Here is a 20,332-nt window from a genome sequence, read left to right on the forward strand (position 1 = left end):
TCGTGAAAAGGGGGGGAATGATTATATATATATATATATATATGGGCAGATATGCATTTAAGTAAATTAGCTTGTATTAGTAAATATACGTGTGTAAGCAAATATACATCTGCACGTAAATATACATTTATGCGCAATTATATATGTGTAAGTAAATATGTATGTGCGTCATGAATGAGGAGTGAATAAACAAATAATTATATATTTATATTTATTGTATACATATTATGTATATATAAGTTAAATTTATATTTATGTGAACATAAATAAATATATATATGTATGTTAAACGTATGGGTATTCATGGACCCACAGCCATACATGCTTACGTAAGTGGTATACACACAGATATGTATATATATATATATATATATATATATATATATATATATATACATATTCGTATAGGTATACATATACACACACTGCATATAAAAAGAGGTACTCCACTAAAATGAGACGTATGTTAAGCACAAATTAATGATACCAGTATAAGCATGAAAAAGAGAAAATTAGAAAGATGTATTTATCAAATATTAAACAGATTAAAAATCTATGTAAATATATGGATAAAAATAAAAAATGTAATAAAATACGTCGTAGGACATCTTACGTTAAGGAAAAAATTTAATGTTAAAACCTATAGAAAAAGACGAATATGCCCATCTATGACTTTAGTTCTTGATTTAGACGAAACATTAATATATTGTACTAAAAAAAAAAAATATAATCATCAAAAAGAAGTGGACGTATTAATAAATGGAAAATATTTTTCTTTATATGTATGTAAGAGGCCATATATAGATTTATTTTTTTCTGTTCTTTATCCATTTTATGAAATTATAATATTTACTACAGCAATAAAGTCATATGCTGATACAGTTCTCAATATAGTGGATGTTGATCATTACATTGACAAAAAATTTTACAGAGAAGATTGCTTTGAAATGAACAAAAAAGTTTATATAAAAAATTTAGTAAATATTAAAAAAGAAATTTCGAAAATTGTTTTAATTGATGATTCAGATTTATCAGGTTTAAAATACCCAGAAAACTTTTTCCCAATCAAAAAATGGAGAGGGGATTTAAATGATACTGAATTGTTAGATATAATTCCTTTTTTTTTAAATTTAAGAAAAGTACGTGATATAAGATCAATATGTTCTTTTAGGTTAAAAACACAAAATGAAATTTCCAAAATGCTGAGTACAGCACCATTTAAACAAGTAAAATATTTGACTGAAGAAAATTCCAAAACTTTATATACGCATTCATTAGCTTTTCAAGCAATTAATTATTTAAAAATTTTTATGAACAAGTTCAGATATGCTAGCTCAAAAAAACAGTGGAATGAGTTGGGAAAAAAAGTAAATAGTAAATTAAAATCCTATCCCTATTCCCTTTCAAAACTTAAGGGATCAAGTGATGATGAACAAAAAAAGAAACAAAGAAAAAAAAAATATACACAGGAAATAACAACACACTTAACAGGTCAGTGAGGAAACCGCTGCTACCCCCTTCATACAGACACAAATGTGGTTGCTTTTACACTTTTCGTAAAATACAAACATATGTCTAGACTGAATTAAAAATAAGTGTACTTATGTGTGTGCAAAAAGAAAAAAAAATTTATTATGACCATTTTAGCTAGTTATCCTACTGTCCCATTTTTTAAAGTGCAAATAATTCTATAGTGTTATTTATGCATACGTAAATACCTACATACATGTATTCAAATATACATATGTTTAAACGTACACACATTCAAACGTGTACATATTCAAACGTACACATATTCAAACGCATACATATTCAAACGTCCACATATTCAAACGTACACATATTCAAACGTACACATATTCAAACGTATACATATTCAAACGTATACATATTCAAACGTATACATATTCAAACGTATACATATTCAAACATATACATATTCAAACGTATACATATTCAAACATATACATATTCAAACGTACACATATTCAAACGTACACATATTCAAACGTATGCATATTCAAACGTATGCATATTCAAACGTACATATGTTCATACATACATACCTATATATACTTGTAAAACTACAACATAATTTGTTTTTTTGTGTGTGCTTTTTTTTTTTTTTTTTTTGATGGTATTAAAAATGGTAGAACATATTCATGAATATTTATATATATATATATTATATACATACGTATGTATACAAAAAAGATAAATTAAAAAAGGGCTTTTTTTTTTTTTTTTTTTTTCAAGTTTTAAATATCATTAATTATTATTTATTATGAAGATATACAGTTGTAATTCATATACATATATACTTGCGCGAATACGTATAATATATGCATACATACATACGTACAAGTGTGTGTATATGATCTTCTTCATCCATTTAATTAAAAAATTATGAATAAACTACTCAAAAATTAACAGAAAAAATACATTTATTTTTAATATCTCGAAGACAAATTTTAGTAACCTTGAAAGCGTGTACATATCGTGTTTATATAACGCATTTATACAACGCTTTTGTATAATCTATATACGTTTAACCTATTTGTATAATCTATATATGTTTAACCTATTTGTATAATCTATATATGTTTAATCTATTTGTATAATCTATAAATGTATTACCTATTTGTATAACCTATATATGTATTACCTATTTGTGTAACCTATTTATGTAACCTAGATATGTATTACCTATTTGTGTAACCTAGATATGTATTACCTATTTGTATAACCCATATATGTATTACCTATTTGTATAACCCATATATGTATTACCTATTTGTGTAATCTATTTGTGTAACCTATTTGTGTAACCTATTTGTATAATATATGTACAAAAGTTGTTATGTACTAAGGCGAAATCCGGGTATCTTCAAACAGGCCCCTAACAAATCAAATGTGTTTGTACACATACAAACTATTTTTATCATATTGCTATTTTTAATATCCATAATGTTATCATTTTGTTTTTTTAATTTATACCTTAGACTATTCTTATCATTGTAAGAACCATTTTCCATTTGCATTTTAAAAATATAAAGTAAACAATTATTACATTGAATTTTTTTTTTTTTTTTTTTTTTTTTTTTTATGCTGAACTTATATTAGCGTGATGGGTAAAAATGAGAAATAATAATTGGCTAGTTACTAATACTTTTTTTTTTTTTTTTTTTTTTTTTTTTAAAGTTTTGCATATTTTAATATATGGTTTTTTCTGTAAGAAAATAATTAAAAATTAAAATAGCTTTTTATATGCTTGAGGGAAGAGAATAGAACAAATTTATTTAAAGTAATGCTTTTATTTAAAATACTGCTTTTATTTAAAATACTGCTTTTATTTAAAATACTGCTTTACAGATTATGCATAAAATATGGTACGACATTTTGTGAAAAGCCTGAAATGTTGAATATATATATATATATGTATAGTGCAATGTTTTGTAATATTAAGCCGAGTTATTAACGTGTAATCACATTTTCTTACCTCATTTTTTTGCTAAATCATTTACTACGTATATTCTACTTGCTACATTTTTCCTTATTCCACGACTAATCTCGTTTTGATATGAAGTAAAAGTCGTGCATCCTCTTTTTACATAAAAACAATTAAGCAGAATATATAAAACATATCATTCCTATAAAGTAGCGTCCGTTAAAGAGAAACACATACACGCACATATATATATATATATATAACACGCAGAACACAGTTGCGTGATAGTGTATAAGCTATAGTACTTGATAGAAAGAACATTATGCCTTATACTAGTTTAATGTTTTCATGGGTTCTTACAACAAAGGTCCTTTTTTGTTTCGTCTGTTCATAAAAGTGTGCACAGCAATATATACATATATATATACATATATATATACATATATATATATATATATATATATATATATATATATGTATACATGTAAATATCCACGGAACTGCAACGCGCAAAATATAAATATATAATTCTGTACATCTTTCCCATTTGCTGCTTTTTTTTTTTTTTTTTACAAATATAATTTAATGTTTTTAAGTAATATGAAAATGTGCGTACAGAAGGTTATTAAGGAAAAATTAAGTGCAGCCTTAAAACCAACATTCCTAGAGCTGATTGATAAATCATGTGGTTGTGGGACGTCATTTGATGCTGTAATAGTTTCGAACAATTTTACTGATAAAAGATTATTAGACAGACATAGACTAGTTAACGATGTTATAAAAGATGAATTACAAAACATACATGCCTTTTCAATGAAATGTCATACTCCTGCTGAATACGACAAAATAAAAAGTACATAAACAATTACTATATTTTTTCTGTATTATTGGACTAATGTAAAAAATAAATGAATTTCCCTTTTATTTTTAAAATAGTTTAACACTACCTACTCGTGACGAAGTATTATTTTACACTGTAACGCATGGCTATAATAATATGCGCGTGCAGCTTGTATTTTTAAGAATAAAGAAAAAAACAAATAAATGAATGAATGAACAGGTAATCAAATGAATATATAAAAAGAATGTATAAATAAATGAATGAACAGGTAATCAAATGAATATATAAAAAGAATGTATAAATAAATGAATGAACAGGTAATCGAATGAATATAAAAAAAGAATGTATAAATAAATGAATGAACTGATAATCAAGTGAATATGTAAAAAGAATGTATAAATAAGTGAATAAATGAGTAAAATTAGCTTATTTTGTTAATTATTACAAGTGTGGAATTTTTAAATTTTAGAAAAAAGTATAAATTTATAAATGCAGCAATTTATATTTTCCTGTCTGCACATCAAATTCGTTAATAGCATGTTTTCTTTTATTTACATTTACCTTGTTCATATTTTGTACATACACACATATATATACATGTATATATATATTTTACTTAATCACACCATACACAATACTATATTTTTTTTTTTTTTTTTTTTTTTTTTTTTTGCAAAACGAAAATTCTCAAAGATACTTCACTAAATAATGAAAGAATGTAATCCTTTTCAAAAATAATTCAATGGTGCGCGTTAAAAAAAAAAAAAAAAAAAAAAAAAACCTGTTCCCTTACCTCGTTTATTTCATTTAATTTTATTGCTCACCATTTAATAAATTGTATATATAAATGAGGACATGAGAGTTCATTTTTTTTTTTTTTTTTTTTTTTTTCTTCTTAATTGTATAGCTATTAATTTTTTATTATATTTATTTAAAAAGGTTTTTTTGCTATGTGATACATTTTGTTCATTTTTTGACACATGAACTGATATTTTTTTTTTATAATACCATTGTCTACATATAAGACCGTTGAAATATAGGGAAAAAAATAAAGTATTCACTAAATCTAATTATTTTTTAAAATTATGATTTACGCACTTATTTTTACAGTAATGATGGGAGATCAGCAGCACCAAGATGCACGGCATAATTTAGAGGGCGCAAACAACGACGTGCATGTACATATGTATATATATCTATATATTTATAATATATACAAATATGTATGTATAAATATGTATATTTACGCCTATGCAACATTTTCATAGTTGATTCCACAGGTAGAAATGTCTGTCACTTCGTAGTAATGGTAATAATAAGTATTGCCCGTAGTGCAAAAATGTTTACATTTTTACTTTACTATTAACAGGACGTTCACGTGACTTATATAAAATGAACGAGTTGAAATTTATTTGTAGTATGCTCAAATATTCATAATGATTACACATTTTTGTGGTTTTCCATAATTTTCCTCCTTGTTTTGTACCACACTATGATATACTGTAGTATGCTACGCTATACTATTCTTTCCTTTTCTTTCCATTATTATCATTTTTTTCGAGTTGCAAACGTGCACATAATGTACATATACATGTGAATATGTATATAATCCTCGTAAGGACTATAACACTATTTTTATTATTCCATGAACTTCTTATTTAATTTTTCTTTCCTTCACCCGCATCAAAATTAATACTATCACGCTTTTTCCTTTTTTGTTACAAGGAAAATAAGTTAAACTGTTTAACAGGAAAATTATATATATTACAATTTTACGCCATTTTATGCCATTTTATGCCATTCTATGCAATTTTATGTCATTCTATGCAATTTCATGCCATTCTATGCAATTTCATGCAATTTTATGCTATTTTTTTTCCTAGTAATTTTATTTATTTTTTTTTTTTACTCTATTTCCTTGCTGTTCATATATTGTGCGTTATTATTAAAAATATTGTTTTACTTTTTAGTACAAAAAATTCTACAGTTCAACTGTTCATTACTCATGTGTAAAAGCGAGCGTAATTATGTGCTATCACGTTTTGATAATTCATTCATTTGTTCCTAATTATGCGTTCCACAAAAAAAAATAGAATAAATAAATAAAATAATAAGGTATATTAATATAGTAAAATTATATTCTAATATAGTAAAATTATATTCTAATATAGTAAAATTATATTCTAATATAGTAAAATAATATACTAATATGGTAAAATAATATACCAATATAGTAAAATAATATACCAATATAGTAAAATAATATACTAATATGGTAAAATAATATACCAATATGGTAAAATAATATACCAATATGGTAAAATAATATACCAATATGGTAAATTAACAAATAAAATAATTAAATAAAAAATCAGCTATTCACTCATTTCTCCCATCCCATCAAATGAAATGTCCAACTTAAAATAGAGGCTAAAAGCTAAATGAATGTAAAAAAAGAAATAGAAAAAATAGAAAAGAAATATAAAAAGAAATAAAAAGAAATATAAAAAAATATAAAAAAAAAAAAAAATAAAGACCGGAAATTGAACGTACATATTTAAAAAATAACATTAACAGTAAGAAAAAAAAAAAGAAAAAAAAAAAAAAAAAAAGAAAAAAAAAAAAAAAAAAAAAAAAAAAAAAACATACATACATATATTTCAAATGTAGACTGAAAATTTATGAACAAGTAATAAAAAAAAGAAAGAACAGACAAACATAGACACGCACAAAGATACACACTTACACACACAAACATACACACACCTAGGCAAATACTCTCAAGGTTTGTAATATTTAAAGTACCAAAAAAAAAAAAAATAGAATAAAAATTATGAACAAGTAATAAATATGTAAATAACGGAAAACTAATAAATTTGAGGGAAATAATTCTACGATATTTTATTAGGTATATAAAAAGAAAAACATGCGATTATATATATCTAAAATGTGTATATTTTTTTGTACATATATATATATATATATATATATAAATGATATGTTTAACTACATTCTAGTATACAAAATAAAATAAAATAAAGGGAAATTAAAGATAGTAAAAATGGAAAACTAAAAGTAAAAAATAAAAATGAAATTAAAATGAACATAAAAAGGGAAATAAAAATGAAATAAAAGTGAAGGTAAAAAAGAAATAAAAGTGAAAGTAAAAATAAAAAACTAAAAGTTAAAAGTTAAGAGTAATAAATTTGAAATAAACAAAAATAATCGAATGCGCATGTCAAATGTGTATACGTACATTTTTAGGTTATTGTACATTTACATAACACAAAATATATTTTAGTATTTTTTTTTTTTCTTATAAATTACTTTTTTTCACATTATTGCAGTTTTATTGTTTGTTAAGCAGTACAGTACAAATGTGTACGTATGTGTATGTATATATATATTATGTATGTATATATGTATGTATTTATATATGTATGTATTTATATATGTATGTATTTATATATATATGTATAATATATATATATGTATAATATATATATATGTGCATATGTGTATATGTACGTGTGTGTACGCTTATGTATGTACGTATGTATGTGAATACATTTACGCGTTTACGAATTTACAAATTTACGCATGTGTAAATATACCTACTTACACACAAATAACGAATTTAATAAAATGACTGTACCAGCTAATATATAATTAAAATAAAATATAAATTTTGTTAAAAAAGTAAAAAAAAAAAAAAAAAAAAAAAAAAAAAAAGTGAAAAGAAAAGAAAGTAATTTATATTTTGTTTTTTGTGCGGTTATTATTACACTTTTATGGAAAATAAAACCACAAAATTAAAAAAAGATAAAAATATAGGGGATAATATCTCTAAGCGTGTACTATAAATAGTACAGAGAATTATTTATTAGTTTGTTTATTCGTTTATTTGTCTTTCTGTTTTCTTTCCTGCTTATTTTTTTATTTATTTATTTTTTTTTTTTTTATAGACTTTGACAACTAGATATTTAAGTGAAAAAAATAACATAAAAAAAAAAAAAAAAAAAAACAAGCGCATGAGCATACCCACGCACGCACACACAATAAATAAATAAATACTGCCCATATATGGTCAGCCCTCATACACTCAGCATATATATATACCTACATATATATATATATATATATATATATAAGAATCCGTGAATCGTAAGATGGAAAAGCTAAACTTGCCAGAATGGAACGATATCGAAAGATATTTTAAAGACCCGGAGTTGCTTACAGCAGAAATATTATTTGTAGCTCTGACCTTATGTAACGTTTTTGTTATGTACAGGTTATTTTTAGATGTTATACCATATCCTATTTTTGTTACATGGTGGCAATTGGCACAAGGGTTATTAGTTGCATATGTGTGTGGAGAGCTGGGTCGTGAATTTCCCAAATTTGCATATTTTCCAAAAGTGGAAATTAATGAAAATATGTTGAAGGTGTTATTTGTACCATCTATTTTTTACTGTTTGATGCTTGTATTGTCGAATTATTTATTATTTAAAACACCTTGTATAGCATCTTATCCTGTACTTGTAAGTTTTACTGTTGTCTTTCATCATCTTACTCGTTTTATTGGATGCGGAGAAGAATATATGCCTTTAAGATGGAAATCAATTGTATTTTTATTAGCTGCATTTATTATTGGCTGTTTTGATTCAAAAATAACAGGAAAAGGAGTTATAATATGGGCATTATTATATGCATTATTTTCAGCAATATTTAGAGCAGGGTTTATGCAAAAAATTATGCATTTAGTAGATGGAAAGGGAAATACTTTACATAATAATCAGCATTTACTTGGTGTATTAATATTACCAATATTGATATTATTATCAGGAGAATGGACAGTGTTTGCACATATGCCATATAATATTACATTATTACATACCTGGCAAACATGGGGTTGTTTAGTAACAGTTGGAACATTACCATTTATAAAGAATGTTATTTCAAATAGATTAGTTAGAAGGACAGGTCAAGGACCATGGAGAATTTTAGAAATTATATCTATTATATTTGTATTTTTTATCGGTATGACTTATAATGCACCTTCCTTTAAAGGTTACTTAGCTATAATATGTGTAATTATAGGTAGATGCCTTGGAGCATTTGATGTATTATTAAATGCATCAGATTATATGCTTGCAGAAGATGAACGTAAGAGGAAAACATCTAAATCTAATTATGCAAAAAGTAGACAAGGAACACAAGCATCCAAACCATTTTTATCCGGAGGGGAACATGAAGATGATGAAGAAAGTTCTTTTAGTTCTAATGATAGCAAAAGTTACCAAGGCTCACAAAATTATGATGACAAAGAGAGTATAAATAGTAGCTCTCAACAATATAGTGTTCATAAAGGAACAACTAGCAGAATGGATAGTTCATCTAATCAAACAAGTAATGATCCAATGTCCGCTGACGAGAGCAGGATGGGAAGTGAACGCAAAGCAAATGAAAGAGGTGCGAGTTTCCACACCAAGTCCAAGTTGTCCAGAAATTACTCCTCAAAGCAACAAGAAATGGTGGATTCGCAGGCTTGACGCGTGGTCAAGGGGTGTAGCAGCAGGAGTAGCAGTGGGGGCACATATTATGTATATATATATATATATGTATGCATATATGTATTATGCATAAGCATATAGTGCGCTCTGGTTGCTATTACTGTAGAGGAATACTACTTTAAAAAAATATACCGTTCCGCAATTTCAAGTTACAATTTTTTTTTTTAAATTCATAATTCTTTAAAAGGAAAAAGCGCGTAAAAACGTGCATATTTATATATGCACATATGTACATCCGCGCATGATGTTGTTGATTTTAGTTTTTCAAAAGTAGTATTTAATAGCTAGCTGTTCCACATAGTAGAAAGTGAGTATAAGAACATTTATTGTCCCGAAAGTAACGCCTTATCAGTAACAGACATTGTAATATGCTCCTGAATTAGGGGAAGTAAACTTTTAATTGTAGTACTTATTACTGTGTATTTTTTAAACCCGGACAATGAACATACAGAGAGAGAGAGAGAGAGAGAGATATAAAAAATAGTACAATATAATAAAATAATAAAATAATAAAATAATATAATAATATAATAATATATATAATATTAATAATATATAATATATATATAATATAATAATAATATATATAATATAAAATATAATATATTAATAATAATAATATAATAATAAAATAACGAAAGTGCGGAAGAATGTTAATGCAGATAGGTAGATTAATATTTAATGTGTGCTTACGTTAAATGCGTAGTTTGTTTATATTTTCGTTCATTTTGTTTTCTTTTACTCATTGTCATTCATTTTCACTGATATTTCTTTTTTTTTTTTTTTTTTTTTTTTTCCTTCTCTCACCTGCTTCTTCATTGATTGAAATATGTAAATGCATATAAAAAGAACGAATTTATGATTTTTACGAAAAATCTCTTATTTATCTTGTCCTTTTTTTTTTTTTTTTTTTTTTTTTTTTTTTTTTTTTTTTTTTTTTTTTTTCCTTTTTTTATACTTTTTATTGTTATATTCATTGTAACTTACGGTTTTTTTTTCATTGTAATTTCTGGTCTTTTTTTCATTATAATTTTTGGTCTTTTTTTTTGTTGTACTTTTTGGTGCTATTTTTATTACAATTTTTATTACCATTATTATTATTATTACGTACATTAAAATTATATATTATATATTGCACATTTTGTATATATATATATATATATATATAATATATATATATTTTTTTTTTTTTTTTTTTTTTTTTTATTATTAGTGTCAAATTGTTTCCAAAATGTATCATCCATAAATATACATATATACATATATAAGTTTCTCTAAATACAATAACGCTAAGTTTATAAATTTTTAAGAACAAAGATACGTATTAACAATTATTTTAGTATATGCAGAGTGACAAAAGGAAAAGTGTAGAACGAAGAATATTAAATATTTAAGTAAGCAATTTCCCTTTTTGTCTACTCACCTATGCACATGCTCTCACTATGTTGTAGGATTGACTGTTCATTACACATGTTTTTGCCATTCTCTGAAGTTATTGTGTACATAAATGTAGACACATATACGACATTTTGATCTGTTTGCCTCTCCATTTTTTACCATATGTATATTTTCTTTTTATATTTATACATATTAATATGCATGCACATGTATGTATGCACGTACATATATATGTATTTGTTTTCCTCCTTTTTTTGTGCGTTTACACATGTGCGGATATTTTTCTTTTTCCTTGGAGTTACATATTTGTGTCGATTTTATTTTAGTTTATTTTTTTATTTTTATACCAAAGTTGAAATACATAATTTGAACAAAAAGTAAACATCTATTATGTATTTTTATTTTTTATTTTTTTTTTTCTTTTTTCTAATTACACATGTAGACATTCCTTGATACAAGAATGCCATAACTTCACTCAGATGTTCTTATAAATGTTCGTACATGCATGATTTATATATTTGTGTGCATAATAAAATAAGGTGCTCTTCGTATAAAATATAATACATAAGGAAGGGAAGAAAAAAAAAGAACGAATTAACTAATTAATTAATTAATTAATTAAAAAGTAGTGCACCAAATAGTGCAAAAAAAATGTGCTATTTGTAGAAGCCTCATCTTGCGTAAGTTGAGATATGATGTATATTATATATACACAGAAGAGAAAAAAAAAAAAAAAAGTACTTGTACGTAAATAAATTATATATATATATATATATATATATATACATGTGTGTATATATGTACGTGCGCATAAATGCCCGCGTAAGTGCATGTATCACTGCTGTAGGTTTTTAAATAGATGATTTATCTTTATATCGTTATTAAATGAGTATGAGTTGTACACGTCGGGAAATGCTGATTTATTCTTTTTATAATCATTATGTTCTCTAAAGTTAGTAGTCCTACTGCTAAATTTTTTTGGCATATTGGCACTCCTTTGAGAAATAATATTAGGAAACAGTAATCCCATTATACTTTCACATGCCACGTTTCTATTTGTCGAAAGGTTTGTATCTGCTTGATGAAATTTTTGATATTTGATTTTGTTGTTACCGAAATCTGGGGATATGAAAAAAAAAGAGGAATGAAACATAAACCGTGTGAAAGATTTGGGGTTTGTGCACACGCGTACATGTGTACATAAGTGCACTTATGTATATATATATGTATATGCATGCCTATATATGTGTACATATCCATATATATTCATATGTGCATATCCTCATATATGCGCGTATTCTCTTGATACACCAAAAATTAAAGGCTTTTTAAAATTATTGTGCATACTGTCGGAAGGCATTTTCGTAGTAATCCCCGTGGCGAAGCTGTTAAAATACTTAGGCTTTAAGAAAAAAGTAAATATATGTATGCATGTACACCCATGTAAGCATATATATATATGTATGTATGTGCGTGTGTACGGGTGTGCCCACACGTGAGAATATATACACTTAGGAAACACCAGGAAAATGCCCCTTCAAGGCGCCTCTTATATGGACAAGGTACATGCGCATTTTTTTTTTTTTTTTTTTTTTTTTTTTTTTTTTTTTTTTTTTTTTTTTTTTTTTTGTCTCCTGGTTACCTTAACCTCTAGCTGCGTGTTGGGTATATATTTCGTATCAAAGCCCTCCCCTGCAACTAGTACATTTGGCATGCTACATATCATTTCACCAATTTTTTCATAGTTACATATTTTCATCAAAGGACGTAATTCACATGTATATAACTTAAACCATTCATTTGTTAGATGTATAAATTTGATTCCATATATACCATGTTGTGCTAAGAGATATACATTTTTTGATATCTGATCCTTTTCAAAAAATGATTTTTTAGATATAATAAAATCTTCATATGTTAAGTCACAGGAATAATAAACAGGACCACATAACTGTTTATTCATTTCGTACTCACTTAGTATAATTCCATTCTCTTTATATTTTAAGAATAAAGAATTTTGCTTTTTACAAACATGTATAACTAAATTGTATAGTAGTTTATATAAATGATATCGTAACATCTCTAAATTTTCATTTTTAAATAATAAATTTTTTTTTTTCTTTTTTTCCATATCTTCATATCTGTAGTTATTCTTATTTATATCTCTATAACAATCCATGTTGTTATAATGATTCTCTTTCTTGTTCCACTTTTGCATGGGTTTATTATAAATTTTATTACCACTCAACTGGGGAGGGTCCGTATAATTTTCTCCTAAAATGTTCAGCACGTTATCAGTCTGTCCACTAACACATGCGTCGGCTATGTCCTAAGAAATGAGAAAGGCATGGTAAGGAAGTGGAAAAGAATTGATAAGAAGTGAGCAAAATACTTGAGTGCTTAATTGGACACAATAAGTAGGCACTTGTAGCGTCAGAGGGAGGGTTACATATACGCATAAAAACATGTGCATGTAGATATAAACACATGTATAAAGAAAAATGTGCAATAAGGACGTGAACAAAAATTCCATGTAAATATGGGAATACACTGCTGTTATGCCGCACTTAGACACAATATTGTGCCAATGGGGTCAACAAGAATACAAACCTTGTAAGTCGCGTCCTTGAAATAATGAGAACTACTGAGAGATGTAAATTTCGATTTAGTAAATATTTTAAAGTTCGTGGGTTTATCAGGAAATAAATTATCATAATAATCTTGAGCTGAATCTAAGGTGAACACTTGCATAGTTCTACCATATCCTGCTATAATTATATTAGGTATCTCTTCTAACAGCCTTCTTAATTTTTTGATTTTAAAATAATTAAGGTAAAAACTCAAGGGGTATTGATCTGAGTATATCTTGTTCCATTCGCTTTTAATTGATGAAACAAACACACCTATCAGCTGCTCATTTGGATTTGCACTGTCATTTGGATTTGCGCTACCATCTTGATTTTCTCTGTTATTTAAATTTTCATTTTTCTCCCTTTCGTAAGAATTAAAAAAATCTGAGTCCTTTGTACATTTATCACTTGTTAAACTTTCTGACTTGTACAGGTTTGAAGTATCCTGAGTTTTATAACTCTCATTTAAATATTCAGATGAAGCAGTTGTCCCTGAATTGTTTAATATGTCCAAAATGTTATTTCTTTTTTTATCCGTTTTCTGACTGTCCACATTTACCCCTTTTACATTATTTACATTGCCTTCTTTCTTGCTTGTGCACGTTTCTTCTTTGCTCAGTTCGAAGTACACCCCTTCTTCGTCATCGCATGTATATGCTCTGCTATCTGGTGGTTTAAGGAAGGGGAGAAGGAGATGTATATGTGTACACATACATATATGTATACAAATACATATACGTATACGGCTACACATACTTCTACATATACATATGCATATATACATGCACATATATACATATATGTATGCATAATATGCGCATAATCTTTAGTGTCTTTTTGCTAAAAAGTAGTGGGTAGGACAGATGTGCAAGTAGGGTTAGAAAACATCTGCGCGTATTACGTAGTTCATTTACAATCGTACATAGAAAAAAATATAAACATGTACTTGTACACATGTACATAATCGCAGAGAAACAAACTACAGAGAAAAAGAAAGTCAATTCAAAAGTGCTTCTGTAACTCATGCCATTTAAATTTTTATTTATGGCCTTCCTTAGCTAGATGTACGAACAACGAAATAAAAGCAAGTGCATGATAGAGAAGTATAAATAGAGTGTGGATTCGCATGAAGATAACTATTTACGTGCAAGAATAACACTTACAGTGCAACCGCGTAAACACGTACAGTCCACCTCAACAACACACAGAACATAAAGATAAAAAACAGGTTAACACAATTACAAATGTAGTACGTAATGACATACTAACAAGTGCATTTCTCAGACATATATGTAAAGTGTGTTTAAGAGCTATTACTTGACTTGAGTATTTGATCCTTTATTTTGTTTATCTGCATCCATTCAATTTTTTGCCTTTCTGATATGATAACTATTAGCTGGAATAAGAGAATATGCAACTGCATTTTCGTTAATATTTTAGGCAAGTAGGTTTTACTACACTTATCTTTGTTTGTAAGAAATATGTTAGTAGTACATCTGTTCAATAGGTCGCTCGAGAAATTACTAGTCTTGATGCTGCTATTGCTATTAATGTTGGCAGTGCTATTAATATTCGTATTGCTGTTACTATTAATATTACCATTACTGTTGATGTTATTGTTTATAATACTGTTTATGTTACTGTTTATGTTACTGTTTATGTTACTGTTGTTGCTACTATTTATTCTGCTGAGCAGGTTCGAACTGAGTTCATTTGTGCACTCGTTGAAGTCCTCCCCGAATAACATTCCTTTCCATTTATTTTTATGCGCTTTGGAGGAAGACAATAAAGTATCTAAATTAGATGTAAATTGCTTATTTTTTATGTTATTATTAGAATCCATTGTTTTTCTTAGCTGTAGGATACTATCAAAAGAGTTCTTGTTCCTACTGTAAGGTATATTGAATGTACTTTCCTCTCCATTGAAAGAATTATAACTATAACCTTTGCTCATAGTATATTGTGAAGAAATATTATATTTCTTACTATTTAATTTGGAAGAGGGGGATTTATTCGGCTTCATATCATTACTTGTTAATGATTTTATATACCTTAGCTTTGGAATTTTCCAGTCGAATGTTTGAGGAGTTATTCGAACTTTTATATCATTAGATATAAAAAATAATTGTATTTCTTGTATTTCTTCTAAAAATGGTTGCAGCTTATCTATACCACAACGAATTTGTAATGCCTTTAAATTAAAAGACGATCCGAATATTTTTTTCACTTCTTGTTGTAGTTTAGTTAATGAGAGACTACTATTTATTGATGTTTCTTCATCACTTAGTTTTGAGTTATAATTAGTACATTCAGCAAGTGTACCTAAAATTATTTTTACAAAAAATTGTCTTTCCTCATTCATTTTAGGCGTTTTATATTTTATTATTAAATTTTTTTCCAGCACTTTGGTGTTTTCCTTATTATTTCCCTTATCTTGTAAGTAATCATTATCATCCTGCACTTGTTCATTTCCCTGTTTATCACTTTTCTGAGCGAGATGTCCAACCTCTGCTTGTTGGAGCGTCCCTTTGTTCGTTTCACTTTGAACGTTCGTATCTTGCTCATTTGCACCTTCTACATTTGTGTCTTCCGCATTTATGCCCTCTTCTTTTGTGCGTTTCCCTTTTTCGTCTAACTCCTTTACTTCCGCTTTTACTTCTTTTTTTCCCCCCTTCTTCCCCTCTTCTTGCACTTCTTCATATATTAGGCAGTGATCCAAACTTCTCAACAAATCGTAAATGTTGGTAAATCCTGCATGGCTTAGATTCAAAAGTGCATTATATTTTTTGCAGTATTCCCCGGAAATGTTTTCTAGTTTAATTCCTTTGTATCCGAATGATTTTATTAATAATATTATGTTCTTTTTTGTATGCCTATAAAAAATGCAGAGGAATATTGTGCATTGGTTTTCCATACATTTTTGTTTCTTTCAAATTTTTTTTTTTTTTTCGTATGTATGTGTGCATGTTTATATGCTAAGCCTTTTTATTTGCATACTGTTGAATCTTCTGGTATATGTACAACGAGTTTTTTGGCTTGAATTCCGGCGCAACTGGATTTAGCTTACTCCTAAAAAAGAAAAAGAAAAAAAAAAAAAGAAAAAAATATATGCACTGTGCATTTTAGACAGTAGCCAGAAACGGTATGCACATATGTACATACATAAATATAAATGTATACATATTTATTTATATATGTGCATAAAAGTGTGTTACGTCGTACTCATATTTGGGGAAGGGTTCTAATCCTGTTGCTCTTTCTTCAATCTCGTCTCTAAGGCTTTTTATATACGCCGCGTCTGAGAAATTATTCTGACCTGTGAAATGCAAAATTGACAACAAAATTAGCTAGCTATTTTAGAAAATTATGACATGTGCATAAAAATTTTTGTTCATATTTTTTTGCGCAAGCGTTTTTATGCGCACGAAACGCAAACGATAACCATTTAACAAAAAAATTAAAATAAAATAAAATAAAATAAAATAAACAAGTAAATAAACAAACAATTAAACAAAAGAATAAAAAAACAAATAAACAAATAAACAAATAAACAATTAAACAAATAAACAAATAAACAAATAAACAAATAAATTAATAAATATGCGAATAAATAAAAAAATAAGCCATTATGACTTGTCAACTTTGCAACAGTAGGAAAACGAAGTGTGCTCTCGTTAAGCAAAGATTTATCGATGTTTAACACCACATTAACGCCTCATTTATCTGTATATTAATATGGCCATATATATACATATATATAATGCACATATATAAGTATAAGTTGTATTTTTTTTCCCGTTGTCGTTATGTAATTTGAAAATATACTTGATTTTTTGTTCGATGATGATATATCTTCTTCTAATTTTGCACGCTCAGTTGTTCCACTTTTATGACTATCACGTTGACTTTCCTGGTATGAAAAGAACAAATTCATTTTTTTTTTTTTTTTTTCATAGGTTACTTGTCTTATAATAAATATACATATACCCATACACATATTTATTAATGCATATATAAATACTAGAATACATGCACATGTACATACAAACATATAAGCCCATACGCATAAATTTTTACTGATATCTCTTTGGCGTTCTCTTCCACCACTGACGTTTCAACATTAGCTTCTTCCTTACTACAAAAAGATTGAAGCATTTGTTGTGATTAGCAAATTTTTAGAGTTCAAAAAATTTGGAAGGGCCCAATATTTTTAAATAATTTTTTTTTTTTTTTGTTGTTGTAACATCTTACTTTTCAGTTGAGAACATAGAATTTTCATTTCTTTTACTTAAAACTGTTCCGCTTTTCTTTTTTTTTAAATTTTCTTTTTCATCGTCATTATTATTACTATTATTATGATTATCTTTATCATTATTATCTTTACTATAATTATCTTTACTATTATTATCTTTACTATGATTATCTTTACTATGATTATCTTTACTATGATTATCTTTACTATGATTATCTTTACTATGATTATCTTTACTATAATTATCTTTACTATGATTATCTTTACTATGATTATCTTTACTATGATTAACACTATTATGATTATTGTTCAAGCAACTTTTAATATCTGCATTTGTTTTGTCACACAAGACTTTCTCATTAGTACTCGCTGCATTTTCGTTCAACTTGTCAACTTCTGTAGGTGTGTGGACATTTTTCGATTCTGCCTGTTCCTGGAAGAATCCTACTTTATTATTCGTCAAGAAACTCAGTAGACGCGATTTGGTATCACTCATACTTAACTTTATATTTTTATCCATGTTACTTAAAAAAAAAAAAAAGGAAATATTTTTCAAAAAAAAATGTCTACTTTGTGTGTTTATTATATAGATAACCCAAGTGAGAATTTTTAACTGTGCTTTTTTATTTTTTCCTCTTCCTTTTTTTTTTTTTTTTTTGTTTACTTGTTTTCAGAGATAAAAATATTTTTTATCTAAGCATGAAGAATGCGCATATATGTATATATATGTACGTATGTATGCATACATACGCACATATATACATACATACACGTATGTTTGTTGTCTTTTCGTTTACTCTTTTCGAATCGTCAATTGTAGAATGAGCAATGTAACGTTTTGTAAATTGAAACCATCATAAAATTAAAAACATATCATGTACACTTTCTTTTCTTAATCAACGAGTAAATTCTTTTTCCTCTCTTCTGACCTAGAGTATTAAAAGTATAAGGATTGTGCTTTATACGCATACATAAGCATATATTAATTTATATGTGTGTGTGTGTTCTAGTGTGTATGTATATATTTGTACATATATGTACACATATACATATACATATACAAATACAAATACAAAGCACGTATGTTAAAGGTACATGTAATTTTTTTCATTTTTTCATGTATCAAATATTAAAAAAGATGAGAAAAAAATAAACAGATTTGCAAAAACCGTATTTAGGTCTTATTTTTCTTACATTTTAAAACTACTTAGTTTTATACATTTTTTTTTTTTTTTTTTCCATTTATCGAGATAATTTGGAATACAACTATTACATATGGTGTATGTATACTCCAACAAAAAAAAAAAAAAAAAAAAAAAAAAAAAAAAAATTGACCAATTATTTTATATGACTTGATCTGTATTATTACAGGAAAAAAAAAAAAAAAAAAAGTTAAAAACACGTCAGCGAGTAAATAAAATAAACAAAGCTAAGCTAAACTACAGTAAACAAAATTGAATAAGGAGTCAGGAAAAAAAATAAACATGTAGAGTAGCAAAGGGACTAATGAATTGTATGATAGAGTGTAACACACATGATTACAAATTCAATTTTTCAGATGTCTATTTTTCAAAAAACCCAAAAGCTAAGTGAACAATTTTTTCTATTTTACTCGATCGGTTAAATATTCTCACATATTCTGCACATAAATATAAATATAAATACCTACGTGCCCATATATACCTACGTACATATATACCTACGTGCCCATATATACCTACGTGCCCATATATACCTACGTGCCCATATATACCTACGTACATAATACCTACGTACATATATACATATATATGCACGCCTATGTATAACGAGTTATCCTCCCAAGCCATTCCGCGCTGCATAAACTATTTTACAAAGTTACAAGGCCCAGTATTTTGAATAAAAATTAAGTATTAAATTATAAATATATTATATAAAATAAAAAGACATTTGAATTCTTATAAAATCTAAAACATCCTCAAAATATGTCGTTACAATTACAACTTGTACTTTGGATGATAATATATTTACTCAGTGCCATATATTACAACTATACCATAACAGCAATTTTTTTTTTTTTTTTTGTGCCTTTCCTTTTTTTACTGTTGCTTATGTATTTGCACTGTGTTCAACGTATGGTCATAATAACATCAGCCTAATAATAAGGATGATAATCATCATATTAAAAAATATAATAATCAAAGTAGTAAT

The 20,332-nt window shown here is 26.5% G+C and overlaps 3 protein-coding genes across 3 annotated transcripts; 2 read left to right on the forward strand and 1 right to left on the reverse strand.

Moving 5' to 3' along the window:
• Positions 1-497: 497 nt before the first annotated feature.
• Positions 498-1,499, forward strand: MKS88_003235 (NLI interacting factor-like phosphatase; the record flags this gene model as incomplete). Its single annotated transcript, XM_067216309.1, has 1 exon — positions 498-1,499. The coding sequence occupies one exon, from the start codon at positions 498-500 to the stop codon at positions 1,497-1,499; it is 1,002 nt and encodes a 333-aa protein (XP_067072969.1).
• A 6,959-nt stretch (positions 1,500-8,458) lies between these two features.
• On the forward strand, positions 8,459-9,841 carry MKS88_003236 (glideosome-associated protein 40; the record flags this gene model as incomplete). The annotated part of the gene is made up of 1 exon (XM_067216311.1): positions 8,459-9,841. One exon carries the CDS (start codon positions 8,459-8,461, stop codon positions 9,839-9,841), a length of 1,383 nt encoding a protein of 460 aa, XP_067072970.1.
• A 2,254-nt stretch (positions 9,842-12,095) lies between these two features.
• MKS88_003237 (uncharacterized protein) lies at positions 12,096-18,662 on the reverse strand (the record flags this gene model as incomplete). Its single annotated transcript, XM_067216312.1, has 10 exons — positions 12,096-12,379; positions 12,608-12,662; positions 12,903-13,589; positions 13,871-14,556; positions 15,208-16,763; positions 16,888-16,959; positions 17,113-17,206; positions 17,716-17,800; positions 17,968-18,025; positions 18,142-18,662. 10 exons carry the CDS (start codon positions 18,660-18,662, stop codon positions 12,096-12,098), a joined length of 4,098 nt encoding a protein of 1,365 aa, XP_067072971.1.
• Between the last annotated feature and the right edge of the window lie 1,670 nt (positions 18,663-20,332).

The sequence above is a fragment of the Plasmodium brasilianum genome, chromosome 10, assembly GCF_023973825.1.
Source record: "Plasmodium brasilianum strain Bolivian I chromosome 10, whole genome shotgun sequence".
Classification (NCBI taxonomy): Eukaryota; Apicomplexa; class Aconoidasida; order Haemosporida; family Plasmodiidae; genus Plasmodium; species Plasmodium brasilianum.